At 35.9% G+C, this 22479-nt stretch overlaps 2 protein-coding genes across 2 annotated transcripts in view; one reads left to right on the forward strand and one right to left on the reverse strand.

Annotated features, from left to right (window-relative positions):
• The window catches only part of rnf150a (ring finger protein 150a), a 38544-nt gene extending 33566 nt beyond the window's left edge, over positions 1-4978 (reverse strand). The window contains exon 1 of the mRNA XM_030140389.1: positions 4335-4978. Coding sequence (XP_029996249.1) covers positions 4335-4788 — 454 coding nt within the window. The 5' untranslated portion in view covers positions 4789-4978. The remainder of the gene's footprint in view (positions 1-4334) is intronic.
• Positions 4979-11418: 6440 nt separating this feature from the next.
• Positions 11419-22058, forward strand: znf330 (zinc finger protein 330). Its single transcript, XM_030140403.1, has 10 exons — positions 11419-11463; positions 11865-12031; positions 12397-12416; positions 12512-12582; positions 13464-13540; positions 15677-15803; positions 15894-15998; positions 16168-16214; positions 20607-20724; positions 21589-22058. The coding sequence occupies exons 2-10, from the start codon at positions 11912-11914 to the stop codon at positions 21861-21863; spliced, it is 960 nt and encodes a 319-aa protein (XP_029996263.1). The 5' UTR covers positions 11419-11463; positions 11865-11911; the 3' UTR covers positions 21864-22058.
• The last annotated feature ends 421 nt before the right edge of the window (positions 22059-22479 follow it).

Below are 22479 nucleotides of genomic sequence, written 5' to 3' on the forward strand. Positions count from 1 at the left end.
CAAAATTCATCTAAAAATAATTGTGGACTTCCAAAATTTAGCTATAAATGTCCCAGAAAAGCCCCAAATCCCCACAATCCAGCCAAAAAGTAGCCAAAACTGACCCAAAGAGAGGCCAAAATTCACCCAAAACCAATTGTGGGCCTCCAAAATACAGCCATAATTGCCCCACAAGAGCCCCACAATCCAGTCAAAAAATTCCCAAAACTGACCCACAGAGAGGCTATGCCAAATGATTGCTCCTATCACGCCCCCCCTCCCCAATGTCTACTGCTATGCTAACTGCTCTATTTGAAAAAAACAAACAAACAAGTAAACAAACAAACAAAAAAATGTATTTGGGGGAAAAAAAGCAAGACTTAAATCATTTCATGTTTTTATTCATGGCTCCTGGAAATGTCTGATGGAGCTTGTTAATCTCTTAACAGACACTCAACAGGCACAACTCCTTCAATTAACACTTTGATTTTTTTTTTTCCTGGGTGTTTTTATTCCTCTTTAGGCATGAAAAAAACCCAATGAGATTGATTTTTTTTAATTAACCTATTTTTCATGGAGTTACAAAAATGTCCACTCATTTAGATACCATGTGTTTAATTTTTGAAGCAAATAAACATGTATTTAAAACACAATATCAGAAAGTGATATACTGTGAAAACTATGAAACAAAAGCATTTTTGATGCAGCTGATCTGATGTTTCTTCACCTTTTATCATACTCTAATACTAGTTCTTACTCACTTCATGGAGATAATATATAAAAAAAAACTATTTGTCTATGAAAACTGTCAATTACAGTCTAATAACAATTAGCAATTGATTTACACTCAGTCAGGTTCCTGCAGATCAGGTTTATCAAGAACATGCAGTTACAGTGATGGTATGAATGTCAGTGTATGGGATGGTGCATAAGTATCCACTGTGTTGGCTGATATGTACGGAGAGAAATTTGTTTCTTTATTCATCAATCAAAAAGAATGGATTTGCAATTAAAAAGAATAAATTTGCAACCAAGAAAGAGATTTGAGAGCAAAAGACAGTAAGTGGCAATCCAAAAAAAAGATAATTTTGCTTATAAATCAGTCCTCATTGCTTGTGAGTTAAAAACTTTTGCCTAAGACTTCAAAAGTTTTGCTTGAAAATCACTCCTCTTTGTTTGCAACTTCAAAAGTTTTGCTTGCGAATTTAACTGCACTTAATGGGCGGGGCCTACGCTGATGGATGAAAGAAGAGTTTCTATTGGTGGGTTTGTCCTGGCTCCAGCGCCGGCTCCAGTTTCCACCTTAAATCCACTTCTCCGTTGTGTTATGTTACTGGGAGGTCAGTTGATAGTCTGCTGCTCTTTGAAATTGAAATGTGTCCCATAAGTAACAAATTACACTAAATATCGTCGGCTACAGCCTGTCCATTCACAGCCTGAGCAGAGTATGGAATGAGTGAGAGAGTTACAGGGAGGAGTTGAGAGACAGCAGGTGTAGGGTGGAGACAGGACACCTGGACCACAGCTCGGTGCCAGGTGCTCTGGCGCACAAAGAGAAGAAGGCTTCTCTCATCCATCAGTGTAGGCCCCGCCCATTAAGTGCAGTTAAATTTGCAAGCAAAATTTTTGAAGTTGCAAACAAAGAGGAGTGATTTTCAAGCAAAACTTTTGAAGTCTCAAGCAAAAGTTTTTAACTCACAAGCAATGAGGACTGATTTACAAGCAAAAGGATCTTTTTTTTTTTGATTGCCACTTACTGTCTTTTGCTCTAAAATCTTTTTTAGTTGCGAATCTATTCTTTTTAATTGCAAATCCATTCTTTTTGACTGATGAATAAAGAAGCAAATTTCTCTCCATAGATATGCAACTAAAACAACAAAACCCATGAATATACAAGAGAACAGCTGTAGAAATGCTGCCAAATGCATAAATAGAAGAAATAAATAGAATAGAAGAATAGCTGTCCACTGTAGTGACCAGTAGTGATGTGACGTTCACGAACGAATCGAATCTTTTGAACGGCTCTTTGAAATGAACGATGGGAACCAACTCTTTGTAAAGAGCTGTTCTTTTTTCTTTTTTTTTTTGATTAATAACAGTGATTAATCACTGTTGTGTTTTGTGCAATTTTTTCCGTATGTTTACACACATTTGTTGTTTGTGTTTTGAGGACAATAATATGTTATTTCACAAGAAAATGTTATATTTTCTTCTTCATTTTTAGGCTACAGATTAGTCCACATAATGTACCGTGATGTTTTTTTTTTGTCAAATTCCAGCATTTGCCTAATGTCACCTCTCATGTCATGTATTTAGCCCACACATTTGAACTAACTATTCTTTTTAAGATAGTCTTTTAAGATAGTCTTTTGTAAGATAGTATTTACTGAAGCGCCAATTAAACACCCTTAAAATGTAATATCAATCATCACATATAGCCTATTTAGTCATTAAAACATTGGTGTTTCAAAATAATGCAAAAACCATAAAAGACCCAGTCTTTTGAACGGCTCTTCTCAGTGAACGGCTCCCTTCAAAGTAAGTAAGTAACTAAGTAAGTAAGTTAGTAAGTAAGTGCCAAAAGTCCCATCACTAGTGACCAGTATGAATGAAAGGGCAAAATAAAGGTTATTAACCCTTTCATGCATAGTGGTCACTACAGCGGACAGTTATTCTCCAGCTGTTCTCTTGTATTTTCATGGGTTTTGTTGTTTTAGTTCCATATCAGCCAACACAGTGGACACTTATGCACCATCTCATGAACTGCAATTCATATCATTACTGTAACTTTGCTGTTCCTGATTGGTTCTTGAGTGGAAATCAATTGTTAATTGCTATTTTTTTTGCACATTATCTCAATGAAGTGAGTAATAACTAGTGTTAGAATATGTTAAAATGTGAGAAAATATCAGATTAGCAGCACTGAACATGTTTTTATTTCATTGTTTTCATATCCTTTTCTGATATCGGGTTTTAAATACCTGTTTCTTTGCTTCAAAAATATAATGCATGGTGTAGCTGAGTGGACATTTTTGTAAATCCATGAAAAAAAAACTCAGTTGGGTCAAGTCACGCACCTGTTGACTTTGAATCAAAAAATTAGAATTGAGATAATGATTTCAAACTTTTTGCAGTTCAATAGTATAACATCTTGAGTTTCTAAATCCATTAAAATTTTTGCCAAAAAAGGATTTTCAAGAAAATTACGGAACTTTTTATACAAACTAAATTCTAACTAAACTAAATTCAAACTAAGTTCTCTAAGAATGAATAATAACATAATTTATCACTGCTATAATTTGTAATCTCAATCATATATTTCTGTTTTCAATATAGTTTTATGACACACCCTTTCATCATTATAAAAATAATTTTGTCTGAAAAATTGGTGGGAATTGCTTTTTTTAAGCATTTTAATATCAGATGGTGCTGGTTATGTGGGGAATTTCACTTTTCTCAAAAAACATGTTTTTTTTAACCCTTTCATGCACAGTGGTCACTCTAGTGGACAGTTCTTCTCCAGCTGTTCTCTTGTATATTCAGGGTTTTGGTTGTTTTAGTTCCATATCAGCCAACACAGTGGACACTTATGCACCATCCCATAATACACTGACATTCAGCCCATTACTGTAACTTTGCTGTTCTTGATAAACCTGATCTGCAGTAACATGTTTTAGTGTAAATCAATTGCTAATTGTTATTAGACTGTAATTGACAGGTATTTTTTAAACGTTTTTTTTTTTTAAATTTTGCATATTATCTCCATGCAGTGAATAATAACTAGTATTAGAATATGTTCAAAAGTGAGAAAACGTCTGATTAGCAGCATTAAAAATGTTTTTATTGCATAGTTTTCCATATCATTTTCTGATATTAGATTTTAAATACATGTTTCTTTGCTTAATTAAATACATGGTGTCCAGCTGAGTGGAAATTTTTTTTTGTTTTTTTTTAAATCGATCACATTGTTTTTTTGTTTTTTTTATGTCTAAAGAGGAATAAAAACACTGCAGAAAAATATCTTGACTAAATTTCACATAATTAGTGCATGAAAGGGTTAAATTACTCATTAATCAAATGAGCTAAACCAATGTTTGTATTGTTTTTTTTTCATGCCCAAGGAGGAAGAAAAACACTCAAAAACTTAACTAAGGTTATCATAATTCATGCATGAAAGAAAGAAAGAAAGAAAGAAAGAAAAGTCAGTCAGAACTCTGAAATGTCAGAAGTGGAAAAGAAAAGCAGACCTGGTGCATGTGTGTGCATGTGTGTGTGCATGTGTGTGCATGTGTGCATGTGTGTGCATGTGTGTGTGGTGGTGGTGGGGGGTTACACAGTGGTGGTGTGTGTGTTACCTGGATGGGGCATGGTGATGGTGTCGTTGGCACCGGCCGAACCCACATTATAAACTACAACCGCAGAGGCGTTGGAGCTGGCGGCGTTCCGGATTTTATCCCGAAACGTGCAATTCCCAGCGGCCACGAACGCCACCCAGGCGGTGTTCGGAGGCACGGATCGGAACCGGACGTTTGGGTCGCACGCCTGTCTGTCCTGCGGGAGGGACGGAACCAGAACCAGACCTCGGGCTTCCTTCTTCGGGGAATGCTCTCCGTATCGGCCGCACTCGGTTTTTTCCGTCTTCAGCTCGGAGGTGACCGGGTCCAGGTAGGTGATGTTGACAAAAGCCGTGTACCACTCCTCCTTCTCCGCCACGGTGAAGTCCAGACACAGCAGGTGGACGAAGCAGAAGGACAGCAGCCACGTCCACAGAGCCAGACTGCGGCAGGCGCGGATCAGGGACGGAGCCATGGTGTGCGGCTGTGGTGCGTTCACGGACAGCTGCAGCTTCTGGATTTACACCCAAGTTGTGCGTAAAGCGAACATAGCACACGGAGCACAGGCCGATCCTCCCAGACGGTGTGCAGGCTGCGGGCAGGACTCTACTGCCCACCACCACCTGCAGGAAGAACACACAAACCCGTCCTGTGTTGTTGTTCACTGTCAGCTGTTTGGGAGCCGCCTCCGGATTGGTGGATCACCGGGATCACGTGACGAGACAGCGTGTGTGCAGCCAAAAACAGTCACACACCAAAAAAAATGGTTGAAATCTTCCTCTAGTGCAGGGGTGTCCAACTCATTTTAGTTCAGGGGCCACATTCAGCTAAATCTGATCTGCAGTGGGCCGAACCAGTAAAATAATAACATAATAATATATAAATAATGTCAATTCCAAACGTTTCTCTATGTTTAAGAGTGAAAAAAGTAAAATTCCATGATGAAAAGGTTTACATCTATAAACTATCCTTTCAGACAATGTGAATAACATGAACAAACTGAAAAAAAAAAAAATTCAAGTAGTCATTGATTCTGCATAGAACATGCTGGTGAGATACACAACCATTGGTCCTATTTTTTTTTAATTATGATGATGAAGTTTGGGGTCAATACTTACAATTTATTTCACATACCACGAACAAACATACTTATTTGTCCCAAATCAGTGATTGCTTTTACCAAGAATGTATATTAAGGAAAAAAAAGAATTTAAATTTTGGTAAGAACAGGGCATACAGGGTGGGGAAGCAAAATTTACAATGAACATTTAGTTGTTTTTTTCTCAGCAGGCACTACGTCAATTGTTTTGAAACCAAATATATATTGATGTCATAATCATACCTAACACTATTATCCATACCTTTTCAGAAACTTTTGCCCATATGAGTAATCAGGAAAGCAAACGTCAAAGAGTGTGTGATTTGCTGAATGCACTCGTCACACCAAAGGAGATTTCAAAAATAGTTGGAGTGTCCATAAAGACTGTTTATAATGGAAAGAAGAGAATGACTATGAGCAAAACTATTACCAGAAAGTCTGGAAGTGGAGGAAGCAACAAAAAACGTACCAAAGCTTTTATTAAAGCTCTCAAATCCAAAATCCTAAAGGATCCAACCAAATCCATGAGAAAAATGGCAGTTGAACTTGAGGTAGACAACAAGACCGTTAGAAATGCAGTAAAATATGATTTGAAGTTAAAATCTTACACAAGAACACCAAAACACTTGTTAACAACAGCAACAAATCCAACTTTAGCAATTTTTGGGAATCATGTTTATGGCCGCCTTCTAGCCCAGATCTAAACCCTCTGGATTCTGCTGTTTAGGGCGTTTTAGAACATGCTACCAATAGAACATCACACAGCAATGTCGACTTTCTGAAAGATCCTATTAAAGAAGAATGGGAGAAGTTGTCACCTGAATATTTGAGGAACACTTGCGCAAGTTTCAGGAAGCGTGTGAAGGCAGTTATTGAGAAAGAAGGAGGACACATAGAATAAAAACATTTTCTATTATGTCAGCTTTCTTGTGGCAAATAAATTCTCATGACTTTCAATAAACTAATTGGTCATACACTGTCTTTCAATCCCTGCCTCAAAATTTTGTAAATTTTGCTTCCCCACCCTGTATATAAATAATGTCAATTCCAAATGTTTCTCTATGTTTAAGAGTGAAAAAAGTAAAATTCCATGATGAAAAGGTTTACATCTATACACTATCCTTTCAGACAATGTGAATAACATGAACAAACTGAAAAAATAAGTGTAATTTTAACAACATTCTGCCTCAGTTTATCATTTACACATGTACGTTATAACTTAAGGATCACAGTGGATCTACAAACACAAAAACATTTCGTAACAGGCAGAATATTGTTAAAATTGTACTGACTTCTCTTAAGACATTTCAGGTTGTTCATATTTGTTCATGTTATTCAGATTTTTTGTGAAATTATACTTTGTTTTTGTGTAAACACATGAAAATATTTACATTTACAAAGAGAACAATTTGGAGTTGTCATTATTATTTATATGTCATTATGATAGTATTTGACTGGTCCCGCCCACTTGAGATTGAATTGGTCTGAATGTGGAACCTGAACTAAAAGGATTGTTAACCCTTTCATGCATGAATTATGAGAACCTTAATCAAGATTTTTTGTCCTGAGTGTTTTTATTCCTCTTTAGGCATGAAAAGAAAACAGTGTGATTGAATTTTTTTTTTAATCAACCTGTTTTTCATGGAGTTACAAAAATGTCCACTCAGCTACACCATGAATTTTATTCTTGAAGCAAAGAAACATGTATTTAAAACCCAATATCATACAGTGATATGAAAACAGTGAAATGAAACCATGTTTAATGCAGCTAATCTGATGTTTTCTCACATTTTAACATATTCTAATACTAGTTATTACTCACTTCATGGAGATAATATGCAAAAAATAAATATTAACAATAGATTTCCACTCAAGAACCAATCAAGAACACCAAAGTTACAATAATGGTATGAATTGCAGTTTATGAGATGGTGCATAAGTGTCCACTGTGTTGGTTGATATGGAACTAAAACAACAAAACCCATGAATATACAAGAGTAAAGCTGTAGAGTAACTGTCCACTGTAGGGACCACTATGCATGAAAGGGTTAATATCTTAGTGTAATTTTTGCATTTCACAAATTCATCCCAAGGGCCAGACTGGACCCTTTGGCGGGCCGGATTTGGCCCCCGGGCCGCATGTTTGACACCTGTGTTCTAGAGCAATGGTTCTCAATCTTTTTCTGTCAGGCCCCCCTTTGGAGCACGAAAAATCTCCAAGCCCCCCCTCAACCCCAACAACATTGTACCTGTGGTGCAATTATTACTTTTATTGAAAGAAACATCAATATCATAAGAATACTTTTTGCTTTTCCTTGAATAACACTGGGTTACAAAAAAAATGTTTTTTGCAAGTTGTGGGAGGTTTTTTCAACTGAATTAGGACCATTTTGCACCGCTAAATCCAAAAATGACATCTGTTTTTCTCAATTAGGTCAGGTTTTTTTGCTAATTTGATTTTGAAAAATTTGATCTTCTCACAAAACTGATTACATTTTTGTGACTTTATCAGTTGATTTTTTATATAGTTCTCACCCAAAATAGGTTTTAAGAGAAAAAATGTCATTTTCTAACAGAATTCCCGTTAGGTACAATGGTGTATTCACCACAGATGTAGCAGAATACGTTTGCAAGATCTTCTAGTTGAAGCCGTTTCATTCCCCTGTAATATTAAAAAAAAACATTAATCATAAATTGGCAAAAGTAAAATCTTCAGAACTCGTTTATTGCAAGAAATATGAAAGAATTTTGTATCATATGATGTGAAAATGCCCATAAATGTAAGCAAAAATGTTAAAAAGCCAATATGTAGCATAGTTCAGAAAGTTGACCTGATTGAGCAAAATTGATGTGATTTTTGGATTCAGCACACCAAAATTATCCTAAATCAGCTCAGAAAACTTAAACAATAAATTTGTTGTTGACCAGTGTAATTTGTTGTGCAAATTAAAAATAACTTAGATTTTTGATTGAACAATACAAATGAACTCAACAAGATTGCCCCCTGAGACATTATTTTTCAAAAGAAAAAGAGGAAATGTGTAATTATCTTACAACTGTGACAATAAGATACTTTTTTTTTTAGAATAACAAACACATTTTGGTAACAAAGATGAACATTTTAATATCAGTGGCTGCAATGAGCCCGTTTACGTTGCACATCTTAGAACATCAAAGTGCAAATTGTACAAACTGTGCAAAAACAGAAACATTGCACATTTTTCTTTTCCAGTCCAGTCCTTGTCCACTCTCCAAACCTAAACTCTTTGTCTAGTGACAGATCACCATGGCAGTAGATTTGTTTGTTGTACGTCCCTAAAATGAGTCCAGGGTGCTCCAACGCTAAAACATTAGTTCCACCTGCTACATGTTCTAAGCTGAAGAAAAAATAAACACCTAGGAATGATCCCATGCCCCCCCTGGCAAGCCTTTGCGCCCTCCCGGGGGGGCCCACCCCACTTTTTGAGAAACACTGCTCTAGAGCAAGGGGTGTCAAACTCATTTTAGTTCAGGGGCCACATTCAGCTAAATTTGATCTGCAGTGGGCCGGACCAGAGAAATAATAATATAATAACCTATAAATAATAACGACTCCAAATTTTTGTCTTTGTTTTAGTGTAAAAAACAAAACAAAACATTAAATTATGAAAATACTTACTTTTATAAACTGTCCAAACAAAAAGGATGTGAATAACCTGAAAAAAATGACATTTCTTGAGAAAAATAAGTGCAATTTTAACAATATTCTGCCTCAACTTATCATTTGTCCATGTGCATTATGGATCAGATCTACAAAGACACTAAACACTGAGGAACAGGCAGAAAATACTTAAAATTGTGCTTAATTTTCTTTAGACATTTCAGGTTGTTCATATTTGTTCAGGTTATTCACATTTTATTGTTACAGGGTACTCTGTAAATGTAAATATTTTCATAATTTAATGTTATTTTTTGCACTAAAACAAAGAAACAAATTTGAAGTTGTTAATTCAAGATTTTTTGCTTAATTCAAGATTTTTTGCTAAATTTAAGATTTTGGTTTTTTACTTAATTTAATTTTTAATTTTTTGCTTAATTCAACATTTTTTCCTTAATTCAAGTTATTTATTTATTTATTTTTGCTTAATTGCTCAAGAATGCCCCCCCCCCCCCCCCAAAAAAAAAAAAAAAAAAAAAAAAAGAAATTTAACCCTTTCATGCACAGTGGTCACTCCAGTGGACAGTTATTCTCCAGCTGTTCTCTTATATATTCATGAGTTTTGTTGTTTTAGCTCCATATCAGCCAACACAGTGGACACTTATGCATATGTAACTTTGCTGTTCTTGATAAACCTGATCTTCAGTAACGTGTGTGAGTGTAAATCAATTGTTATTAGACTGCAATTATTATTTTTTCTTTAACAAAATGGGTTTTTTGTATATTATCTCCATGAAGTGAGTAATAACTAGTATTAGAGTATGTTTAAATATGAGAAAACATCAGATTAGCAGCATTAAAAGTGTTTTTATTTCATAGTTTTCACTGTATATCAGTAAATACACGTTTCTTTGCTTCAAAAATTAAACGCATCGTATCCATTTGAGTGGACATTTTTGCAGCTCCATGAAAAATAGGTTCATAAAAAGCAGTCAAATGCATTTTTTTTTTTTTCATGCCTAAAGAGGAATAAAAATGGGGGAAAAATCATGATTAAGGTTCTCATAATTCATGCATGAAAGGGTTAAATGAACCCTTTCATGCATGAATTATGCAAACCTTAAACAAGATATTTTTTCCTGAGTGTTTTTATTCCTCTTAAGGCATGAAAAAAATAAAAAATAAATAAAAAAATAAACCTATTTTTCATGGCGTTACAAAAATGTCCATTCAGCTAAAGAAACAAAGAAACATGTATTTACTGATATACTGCATGAAAATCATGAAATAAAAATATGTTTAATGCTGCTAACCTGATGTTTTCTCACATTTTAACATACCTGAATGGAGATACTGTGCAAAAAAAAAAAAAAAAAAAAACTTTTTGTTAAAAAAAAAACCCAAAACAGTTAATTGCTGTTCAATAACAAATAGCAATTTTTTTCCCACTCAAACATGTTACTACAGATCAGGTTTATCTAGAAGAGCAAATTTACAGTAATGGTGTGAATTACAGTGTATGGGATGATGCATAAGTGTATCCGCTGTGTTGGCTGATATGGAAATAAAACAACAAAATCCATAAATATACAAAAGGACAGCTTTGAACAGCTGTCCACTGTAGTGACCACTATGCATGAAAGGGTTTACCCTTTCATGCATGAATTATGAGAACCATAATCAAGATTTTTTTCCTGAGTGTTTGTATTCCTCTTTAAGCATAAAAAAAGTGATTTTTTTTTTATTAACTTATTTTTCATGGAGTTACAAAAATGTACACTCAGCTGGACACCATGCGTTTAATTTTTGAAGGTGGGAGAAATATTTAGCAGTAGATGTATTGCCTAATTTATATACATACTCTAATAACTTACTTACATCTGCCATTTCATATGTGCCTTTTATATCATATAATTATTGTGTATATGTACAGTATGACTGGTGGCAATACATGCAGTGTAAACCTGGTTGACTGTGTTACTGTCTATCTTACCTGACGCGCTTTTGTAAGACAGGTCAACAGATTAATAAAGAGATTAATGCTTTCCTGGTTAAATAAAGATTAAGTAAAAAAAAAAAAAAAAAAAAAATAGTGCACAATTCTCAGTCAAAATTACTGACAATGTCAACTACTGGCAAAACAATATTTTGATTCGCTATCTATCTATCTATCTATCTATCTATCTATCTATCTATCTATCTATCTATCTATCTATCTATCTATCTATCTATCTATCTATCTATCTATCTATCTATCTATCTATCTATCTATCTATCTTACATAAATACTCTGAAGAACATTTCTATTTTGATAAGATGGAACTCTAAATCAGTCCCGCCTATGTCAAAAGTTCCTACCCGGACAGATTTTCCGGACGGACTCAGCAGCTGTGACTCAACTCTTGGGGGTTTCGGTAAAAAGATTATTTATTGTTATTAAAAGTCATCATTTTGGAATGACACTAACGTGCTATGTTGGGGACTATATATTTAACTATGACATAACCAAACTGTGATGTATAGTCAATAATAAATCATGTTAATTTATTTTACTCACCATGTGGCACCTTAAAGTGTCTCTGCAGAACCTAGCCAACACACACGAACAGAACATTATAAATTTCCCTTTTTCTAACCATGAATACTTGTTGTCATAACATGTCCCATGTTATGAGTTACTAGTATTTTAATCATTATATTCCATGTGTATTTGACATCATAAAACTGAAGCTAACCTGATGCTACATGACTGATGCTCACTGTAATGCTAGCTAACTCTCATTAAGCTACATCACTTATGTGTCATATTTTGCAGGAAACGCAGAGTAGACCCACTATTTAGACACAAGCCCTGCTGCAGAAATGCCCAAAAAGAAAACAGGAGCTCGGAAGAAGGCGGAAAGTCGGAAGGAAAGAGAGAAACAGAGCAGGGCTAATCGGGAAAATGTTGATGTGGCTAAACACCCCTGTAACATCAACATGGTGAGTCTGTAAAAGTCATTTCACATATCCTCCTGAGACCCAGGGAAGTAAATGTTTGAGCTTGTTTTACATTAAATATTTGTCTTGATTGGAAAAAGGATAATGCAACAGTTTTTCAGATACATTTTTTAAATTTTATTATTATTATTATTATTATTATTATTATTATTATTATTATCATTATTATTTTTATTTATTTATTTGGAATGTGCTTTGCAGTGGACACCTTTTTTTTTTGTAATGAGTAAAGCTGTGAAACATTTGTCCCCTACAGAGGACAAAAATGCATTAGTGGGTCTCAGGAAGATATTAGAATGAATCTGATTATTATAACTGAATCAACCTATTGTGTTGCTGTTTTGCAGGAATGTGACAAATGTCAGAGGTAGGTATTACTTTATGTTTCACTTCATCTGAATTCAAGCAGAATTTCATCAGTCACACAGTAAACACTTTTCTTTGTATAATGTCACCTGATAGGAAACAGAAGAACAGGGCTTTCTGCTATTTCTGCTCCTCAGTGCAGAAGCTACCTGTATGTGCTCAGTGTGGTGAGTAAACTGGATCTGTCTGATATGTGAAATGCACTTTATGGATACTGGCCTTGCAGGTAAATGTCCAAAATCTGACCTTTTCACTCTTATGCGACCCAGATATGTTGTTTCTGACAAGGTGAAGAGCACAAATCACCTGGACACTGAAAAATTTGTGGTCCTAAATCCGATCTAGATTTCCTTGATTGCAATGTAACGTCAATCTGAGTTGTCAGTTTACCACTGCTTTTATGCGTGTGACTCAGTTTAGGACTTTGAACAGTTCACACTTTAAAAAAAACAGTGTGGCTGGAAAAAAAAAAAAAAAAAAATCAGGTCTGATGAATAAATATGAATTGAGCAATGTAAATGTCTCTGTTATTCTTAGCCATCTACCAGTTAATATTTGACATTACTCATGCAGTTTTATATTTGGTCTTTGGTTAATTTGTAATAGATGTAAAAACAAAAGAGAGACAGACTGAATCCCGTTCATCCCATCATGTAAAATGAATTGTTTTTGCTATATCCAATCCCATCATCATTTCAAATCCATATGTTTGTCATAAAAATAAAAGGAGGGCAGACTTCAGGAAGATTTAATAGACCAAGCAGCAAACACAGTGGCAAGTTCACCGATCTTCATATATCAAACAGGTGAAGTGTGTCTTAAAAGCCACTGTGTAGAATTTAACAGTGTCTTACTTTGACCCACACAGAGCCTGAATGTCAGTTATTTTACAACTGCCTTTAAATAATGTGAGAAAAAAAAACCAATACTTTAATAACCAAATGGCCTCAAAAGGTTAAGTATTCAGGATTTGTTTGTTGTTTTTTTATATTTGTCATTCAATTCTGTTTTTACTGAACAGTGTCTTTAAAATGTTGGTTATTTTTAGGCAAAATGAAGTGCATGAAGTCATCAGACTGTGTGATCAAACATCCTGGGATACACACGACTGGAATGGCCATGGTGGTAAGTTCAAACACTTCGGGTTTCACTTACGAAGCATGAATTCATACACAATAATATATAAAGCGAAGACTTTGAAGGGATTTCTAAATGTTACAGGATTTTTTTTTTTTTTAATGAGATGGTTGATTTTGTTCTATTTATATTAATAAATTAATAATTTTATGAATATCGTCAAGGTGTCAATGTATTCCTCAAAATTCTTAATTTTCTTAATTCATAAATATGTCACTCAAAGATCTTACAAGTTCCACAGACACAATATTTGTTTTGGAAATCTTTGTGAAGAATTTGTGAAATTGGTGATTAATGTATAGCGTTCCAGTGTAACAGATGAGTGGCGCTACCAAGAGTCATTCATGGGTGGAGGGGTTCAGGTATGAGATTTAGCAGCTTGAACATCAGTAGCACAAACATTAGTCAATAAGAAATGTAATGTTAGTTGGATTGAAATATGGTTAAGACTAGTTGAAGGAAATAACTATGAGGCCTGTTGCACGGTTATTTTTGTAAATGTAAGTTCTTGAATTTGATCAGAGCCGCTTGGAAAAATGTCTTAAAATGTCATGAATTTGACTTCCTCAAACCTGCAGATACCCAGTAGTACATTTGGCCTGACTGGTTTTGGGAGTGAACTAAACAACTTTGAATGATACACCTCCATTCTGCTGCATCTCCGTTTACTTTGATTGGTTTTCAGATAGCCACGCATTTGACGTCGCCACGTGTTGTTTAGTGATGATAGTTTTTTGTACCTTCCTGTAATTGGCCCAAAAGTCCTTTCACACTGAATCAGACTTTGGTTTAGTTTGATCATGACCAGGACCATCTCTGTCTATCAGACCACCTGTTTGGTCCACACTATGGTTCACGAGAGGTTTTACATCTGAAAATTTAATTGAGATGAAAATAAAGAGTCTCAAAGTCTGAATCCAAAATGAGGTTGGTGTGAAAGCACCCTTAGAGACTATTTTTATAGTGAAGTGTGGTGTTGAATAATGGTAGGGAATGCTTGACCTGTAGACATAAAGTCAACAAGACATCATTGAATCCTGTTCCACATTTGTGTGATAGGATGTCTTTTAAGGCTGCATCATACTGGAAAAAAGTGACATTGCAATTTTTTTAACCCTGTGATATGTATTGTGATATGAAAAAAACACTCAGGAGGATATAATCGCTGTGTGGTGCTGACATAAATGGTCAAACAAATTAGTTGTGATATTTCTCGCTGTTGCAACAGGTGGAAAGCACTATCGACACAGAACATGTGTTTCAGTATCATCCTTCTTGTAGCTGAAATAATTCCAAATAACTGATGTTGCTTTTCTTTTTGCCACCAAGTCTTCATTTTCGGTGATTTTCTCTAGTTTGTTGCTCATTTTTCAATGTTGTTACCAGCGACTCACTTCATGTGCAGGGATGTGGTCTGCATCGGCGAACTGATTAAGAACAACTGTGATTGGTGGATTGCTGTACGCAGTGTGTGTCAGGTACCCAGGCTGAAATTAGATGAGAACACGTTGAGTTCATTTGCCTCCTACTTTGCAGAACCCGCAATGTGACTATTGCGCACACATACATCGCGATGATGATGCTCAAACAATAAATTGTGCAGCTCTAATGTCTTTATTAATGCTATGAATTCTCGGACTATGACCACAGATATTTTGTGAGTTCACGGTGGCGTTGAACTTCTAACCTTTGGGCACGAAAAAAATTCTGTCAATACATTCATGAGATACTTATGCTCTTGAGGCTGAGACAGATAACGTGAAAACAGCCTGGCTTTGTTCGGTTACAACCACAGAGACGTAAAAAGTGACCTTGAGTCAGTAGGTTGCACCCATCATACAGACCCGCTAAGTTTAGTGTGCAGAGATATCTCCAGCACTGTCATAAATGAAGACTTTGTGCAAGTGTTGCCACGTACAAGTGTAAGTTCAGGAATAAATAATTCAACAGTCAAAATGAAGGAAATGCATGGTCCTGTGCTGTTATGGGATAAAATGTGATAGAATATCTACATATCTGACATTCACTTACTTGCGGCACAAATCAGGACATCTTATACTTAAAAGGGGGGGGGGGGATCTAAATAACCCCTTTCATTTTTGTTATTATTTTCTGAACCACAAGGGGGCAGTGTGTGATTTCTGTGAAGCCTGGGTGTGCCACGGCAGGAAATGTCTGAGCACTCACGCCTGTACCTGTCCTCTGACTGATGCAGACTGCATCGAGTGTGAACGGGGGGTGTGGGACCACGGTAAGACCACCTCCTCTTTCATTAACGTCCATTAGGCAGCAGACGTCATCAAGGTAGAGATCATAATTACTGTTGCATGTTCTCTACCAGGTGGAAGGATTTTCCGCTGCTCCTTCTGTCAAAACTTCTTGTGCGAGGATGATCAGTTTGAGCACCAGGCGAGCTGCCAAGTCCTTCAGGCAGAGACATTCAAATGTGAGTCATTTAGTTTACCTTTCACATCCATTCTCTTTTTGTGTTTAATGGGCGAAGTTAAGTGTATATCATCACTTCAAGAGAATAATGGCTCCAGGGTCTGTGTGCAGCTGAGGGAAGTTAATGATGGCTTACACTGCCTGCCTTTTTTCCTCATACTTCACTTCAGGTGTTTCGTGTAATAGATTGGGACAACACTCCTGCCTGCGCTGTAAGGTGAGTTAAGTATCTGTGTTTACATAACAGGGTGGCATGGATCTGATCATGACAAATACTTTCACTGGGCCTTAACGTGTCCTAAATTTCTCGTTAGTGCTGAAACAAAGATAAACATCCTGCATTCATTTCAGATTGTGTCAGCTCACTAAAATACATTCCTGTTTTGCTTTTGCTTTTCCGTCAAACATGAAGTATCCTTGCACGTAGAGGAAATGATACCAGAAACAGATTTAAACAGATAATGTTCCTGCAAGAGCTCTGTGCTGATAACTTCAAATGCTCTGAACGCTACCAAATGATAATATTTCCTTTAAAAGGGCACTATAAGTTCTTTAAACCATTACAGAGGAAAACTCGCAGGAGGGCCTGGCCAAGCGAGTAACAGAGTGAGAAAGCACTGAGCAGCAATACTAATCATTCCATATCTGTTCTTAAAATTAATTTAGCAACAACCATAATAGCTCAAATTGTAGGTCTAAGCAAGTCCTTTAACATGCCATTAAGGAATAATAACCAAATATTTAATAAAAACATGAATTTATCATCATTGACAAAGTAACAGAGTGAGGAAAAATATATAGCAGTTCAAGGTTTGGAAAAAATGCCAAAAAGTGCTGTTCCTCAAGGAAAGTGAAAATATTTACCACATTTATCTTAGTATATCAGAGTACATCATATCCAAAAATGAAACTGATGTCATTTTTATTTTCGTTTTAAAAGACATTAATTCATGGTAACAGAGTGAGAATCTAAAAAAGTAACAGAGTGAGGTGTTCAGTTTGATGCACCAGAATAATAATCAAAGATTTATTAAGATACTGATAAAATTATCAGTCTTTGGCAACAAATGTTTCATTACTAAATTTAATACACATCTTTCTGTTTTTTGTTTTTTTTTTAATAATAAATAACATTCAAAATCATTAGAGTATTTGATTATGAAATATAAGATTAGACACAAGCATATATTTTGAACATATTTATTTACATTCTGAATTTATGCTGTATACACTCATTTACAACCTTTACTGTTCTTAATTTACACTGTATTCTCATATATTTTCTTATATATCCAGTTGTAATTCAGGTACAAATTAAATAAACACACTTTTAGAAACTAGAGATATACATCTTGCATGCTGAGTAATCAAATATATTGTTTTGGGGAAAAAATAAATTGACCCTGATGTTCACTTTGGCTTGGCCAGGCCCAAGAGCGAAGTGTAAAAATACTGTTCTATGGAAATGTTTTATCACCTCAATGTAGTCAACGTATCAAGAGTAAAAATGTAGATCAACCATTTCAAGATACTTCATCGAATGAGATCATTGTGTGCATCTGTAATGTTGTAGATGGTATTGGTCAGGGTCATTTTAATTGCCGTAACTTAATCTGAATAATACATTATCGTTAATCTTTTTTTTTTTTTACTTAATAATACAAATCTGCAAATTAATGAAAGGTTTTTACTCCTCTATTTTAGCAGGTGAGACATTCACCGTTCTTACACTGACTGTCTGGCAAGTGTCATAAAACAGAGTTGAAGGAAAAGGCAAAAAAAACCACACACACACACAATTGACTACAATCAGACAAGAATGATGGAAGATAGTTGATCACACTGAAGTAAAAGCATAAAAAATATCCATAAGTGGTGACTAGGGTTAATGTTTCCAGGTTTACTAACCAGTTCCAATCATTGTTGTCAGCGGTGGATTAAACCAGTATAGACAACAGGTCAATGGACGAGTGGGGTTTAAAGGCCTTTACTCTGATGTGTAGGGACGACCGCAGTGGCACTAAGTGACTTTGATAAAGGGGAGAATATGTTAGAGTTTCATGCATGAGCCTGAACCAGTGGACGTTACAGTGAAGATATTTGACAAGGGAATACAGAGGACAGGGGTGTGTTTGAAGGGGGTGGTCTGTCCATTATTCATAGTAACAGAATGATAGTTATGACAGGAGATGCTCTAACCCAGTTATTTATTTAGTCATCACAATTTGGCCCTAAACAAAGCCTCTAAGATTCTAAAGGTGCCATTTTGCTGCTTCCTACACATCAACATCAAAGCCAGTGCCAGTGGAAGGAAATAATCAACATTATTACCACTTCACCTGTCAGAGGTCTTAATGTTATGGCTGATCATATGTCTGGCACATTCTTTGAGGGGGTGGGATTTATGACCTATATTTCAGCCATCTCCTCCTGTTCCTCTTCATTAAACAACAACCAGGGCTAAAAAGTTAAACTAATGCATTAATACAGTGGTTCCCAACCTTTTTTGGCTCGTGACCCCATTTTAACATCACAAATTTCAGGCGACCCCAGATATTCAAAACCAAGACTTTTTTTTTTTTGGCTAAAATGAATTTCTTTTTGATCATGTAATAGTTTGCTATGCAATTTTGCAAATGAACAGTAATTTTAGATGACATTTAGTCTATATAATGTATATTATTCTGGACGGAGGCAGAAAATCCAGGTGTAGATTACTGCACAAAGTGAGAATTTTATTTTCCTTGGTCAGGATATGTACAGTCAGTCCAGCTTGGATTTACAAGGCTGACAATTAATACTGAACAAACAATAACTCAAACTATGAATTATGAAAGAAAATCTGAAATTGACCACAATGAACATTTGAAAGATAAACAGAACCACAGTGCTTCAGTTTCAGCTTCACAATTTGTCATGTCTTTTATGGATTGGGATTGTCTCTCTCAACTCACCATATATTTATATTAGTAGCTTTTTATTTTTTATCAGTTACTAGACATTTCAGATGACCCCATTTGAATTGCAGGCGACCCCATGTGGGCTCCTGACCCCACTGCATTAGTGTTAAAATCTGCAGTAACTTAAATGTCCACTAGGGGCAGGCTCTAGAAGTGAGCCAGTCCCTGTGTGGGCTTTGACTGACAGCTAGCTCAGACATTCAGGGCTCTTTCAGGGTTTAATTAATATAAAATGTATTTTCCTCCCTGACTGGCAGTTCTGCCGTAGCTGTGTTTAAGAACTTACACTAACAAGCCTGTCATGAAGTTTAACTGGAACTTAATTATAGTAAACTCAGCCGCCTTAGCTGATGTTTGCATTAATTTGTGGTTAATTATATGGTCTGCCAGCATGCCTGCTAATAAGCTCAGTTAGACCTTACTAGTGTTTTTATATATTTCATGGCTTTGACATTACTGTTAATAGACATAACTGTGTGTTTTCATTCACCGAGAAGCTGGAAATGGTATTTATTGTTACTGTGCTAATTAGTACAGTTGCTGTTTTCAGTTTGTTCTGGTTTCATCACAACCGTGTCGTGCATATCGAGGCTTCAAGTGTTGCAATTGACAAACCAATGGATGACGTCGTGGTTTGTCCACTATTTACGTATATACAGTCTGTTGTTTGGCAGTAATTGTGAAAGTGATTTCTATATGAAAACCAAGTTCTATTAACTAAAGTAAAGTAGGGAAAGTCACTAGTGGTATCTGTAGCAGAGTTAATAACATACTTGCCTTTTAGATGTGGTGGAAAAGGAACGAGTCTGGTCAAGTACAACTACTTCAAACTGTAACTGCAAGTACAGGGCTTGAGTAAAACTACTTGCAAGTAATTTGGATTTTAATGTTTACACCATAGTCTACAGAACTGTAAAGTAACAAACAGTACACTGACATGAAGAAATCTGCTGCATAAGACGTGGAAACTTTTGCTGCAGTGTTCTTTTTTTCTCCTGTCCTTACTGGCAGAGAAGTGGTCATGTCTTTAGGAAACAACACACTCAGAGACAAAATCCACTGATTTATGAAAAGCAGAAGTAACTGAAAGTGGCCAGTGCCACTTCTGCTCTGTTGTCTCTGCTGATTTGTTGCCCATGTAAGAACACTGCAACAGAAAGAGAAACGACAAGACAGAGGGAGTTTAAGACCAAAGAAAAAATCCATCTGGTTGTGATTGTGTCATGATTTACTTTATGTACATATATGCAATATTAACTTTCCTACAGAAGTCCATAGATCACTGACGCTGCATCAGGAAGAAAATATAATGACTAGCATATTACCAACAGTTACATAAATACAGCTACTGTGATCACATACAGCTGTTACAAAGACTGTGAGCTTAAAGTGTACAACATGAGTGATTTGTTTGGCTTCTGGAAATCAGAAAAGGTCCGATCATTATCAGAATGTGTCAGCGGAGGAACACCAGATGGACCGCATGATGGATTAGAAATGATGAAGTGGTGAAAGATAAGACATGAAAGAGCCTCTTGAGGTTGAGGAGGACAGGCGACTTTTTCAGGACATGTAAATCAGCCCACACCTGCCTGTTCCAACATTCTTATGAATGACTTTTGCCTCCATGTGAATATTGTCTGTCTCAGGCCTGTTACTGTGATGACCATGCCAAGAGTAAAGTCTTCAAGCAGGAGAAAGGCAAAGCTCCGCCCTGCCCCAAGTGTGGCCATGAGACCCAGGAGACCAAAGACCTGAGCATGTCCAGTGAGTCTTAAACCCCCCACCACCCACCCACCCCCTGGCACCGAAAGCAGATTGTTTTTCAGTGCAGGAAGTCACACAAGCCCCAACTTCCTATTTGAACACAAATGAAACAAAAAGTGGAAATTTTCAAGAAATCCATGGTATTTCTCATAAGTGAATTGAAAATTGAAAGTTAATCTACAAAAAGTAAAACAACAACAATCAATCTTGGACCTGTTATGACCCAGTACTCCATTATTTTTTGTACTTTACAGTTTATTAAACTTTACCGCTCTGCTCAGAGGAAGTGTTTTGTTTCAGTGTTCCAACAGAGTGTAGATTATGTCTTATTCAATAATCTGGGTAAAAAATGAAGGAAGAAAAGTTATCTCTGAACTTTGAGTGAAAAGAATGTTAGAAAGCCAAAAATCTAAGCAAGTGGTAAAATTACAATCACTGGCAAAATGTCATCATTGATGTGTTGATAGCTGTTATTTTAGTGTACAAAGTGTTAAGTATCTTCATAAACTTTTACAACAGAATAGAATAGAATCGCCCTTATTGTCTTTATGTGTACAGTGAAATTAGGAGTGCAACAATATTTCCAAACACCAGTACTACAGAAATAAGAATAGACTGAATGTGAAATTACAAAAATTAAAATAAGATAAGAAAATATACTAAAAATTTACAGTTAAAGTAACATAAGAATAGAGCTTAGTAGAATAAAAACCAAAGCTGGATCAAATATGAATACGCGCAATTTACAGTATTAACAGTATGTAACATTTTAACTATAATTTCTGTGAGTGTAAATATGAAAAGCATAGAAACAGGCACATTTTTCTGTTTAAATCTGATGTGATATCTTTGTGTCGTCTGCAGCTCGTACGCTGAAGTTTGGTCGCCAGAGCGGCGCTGACGAAGACGATGGTTACTACGGCGGCGCATCCAGTTATGACTCATACTGGAAGAATGTGGCGTCCGGAGGCGGACATCCAGAGGATGACTATGGAGAGGACAACGACGACTATGATGAAGATGAGGATGAGGAGGACGAGGAGGAGGAAGAGGACGATGAGGATGAAGAGGAGGAAGAAGAAGAGGAAACAGCTGCTGAATCTTTGGCTGCTCTGAAAGTGGACGAAACCACAGCATGAATGTGGACAGAATTTGCACAATGTCAGCATCCTGTATGTGAGCGGAGGACGACCGCAGACTTCAGCTAATGTGTTGGGTTTGTTTGGAAATTGTGTAACTGTATAAGTACTGAAAATATTCAGTACTGATAATTTTGTACCAATACAAACATGATTCTTTAATCTCAATGGTAAATATTAACAGAATATAAAATATCGTGATTTAAAAGAAAACCATTTGTGCATAGAATATCAACAACTACACTGCCTAGATGTTTGTTGTACAGGCTGATCATTTTAGGTTTTCAATACTCTGACTTTATTAACCCACCCCCCCAAAGGCGAGACAAGGGGTATTGTTTTTGGTTTGATTTGTTTGTTAACACTCTAGCAGCAAAACTATTGGTTGAATTCCTACCACATTTGGTTTATAGATTGCCAGTGACCCAGAATAGATTTGATTACATTTTGTGAGAAATAGGTCAAAGTTAAAAACATTTTTATGAATTTCTAAAATCTTTTTTTTTTCCCCTGTTTACTTAAAATGGGTGAAATTTCACATGTCTGTATCAACAAAACTATTGGTTGAATTCATACCAAATTTGGTTTATAGATTGCCAATGACCCAGAATGGATC

The sequence above is a fragment of the Sphaeramia orbicularis genome, chromosome 1, assembly GCF_902148855.1.
Source record: "Sphaeramia orbicularis chromosome 1, fSphaOr1.1, whole genome shotgun sequence".
In the NCBI taxonomy this organism is placed as follows: Eukaryota; Metazoa; Chordata; class Actinopteri; order Kurtiformes; family Apogonidae; genus Sphaeramia; species Sphaeramia orbicularis.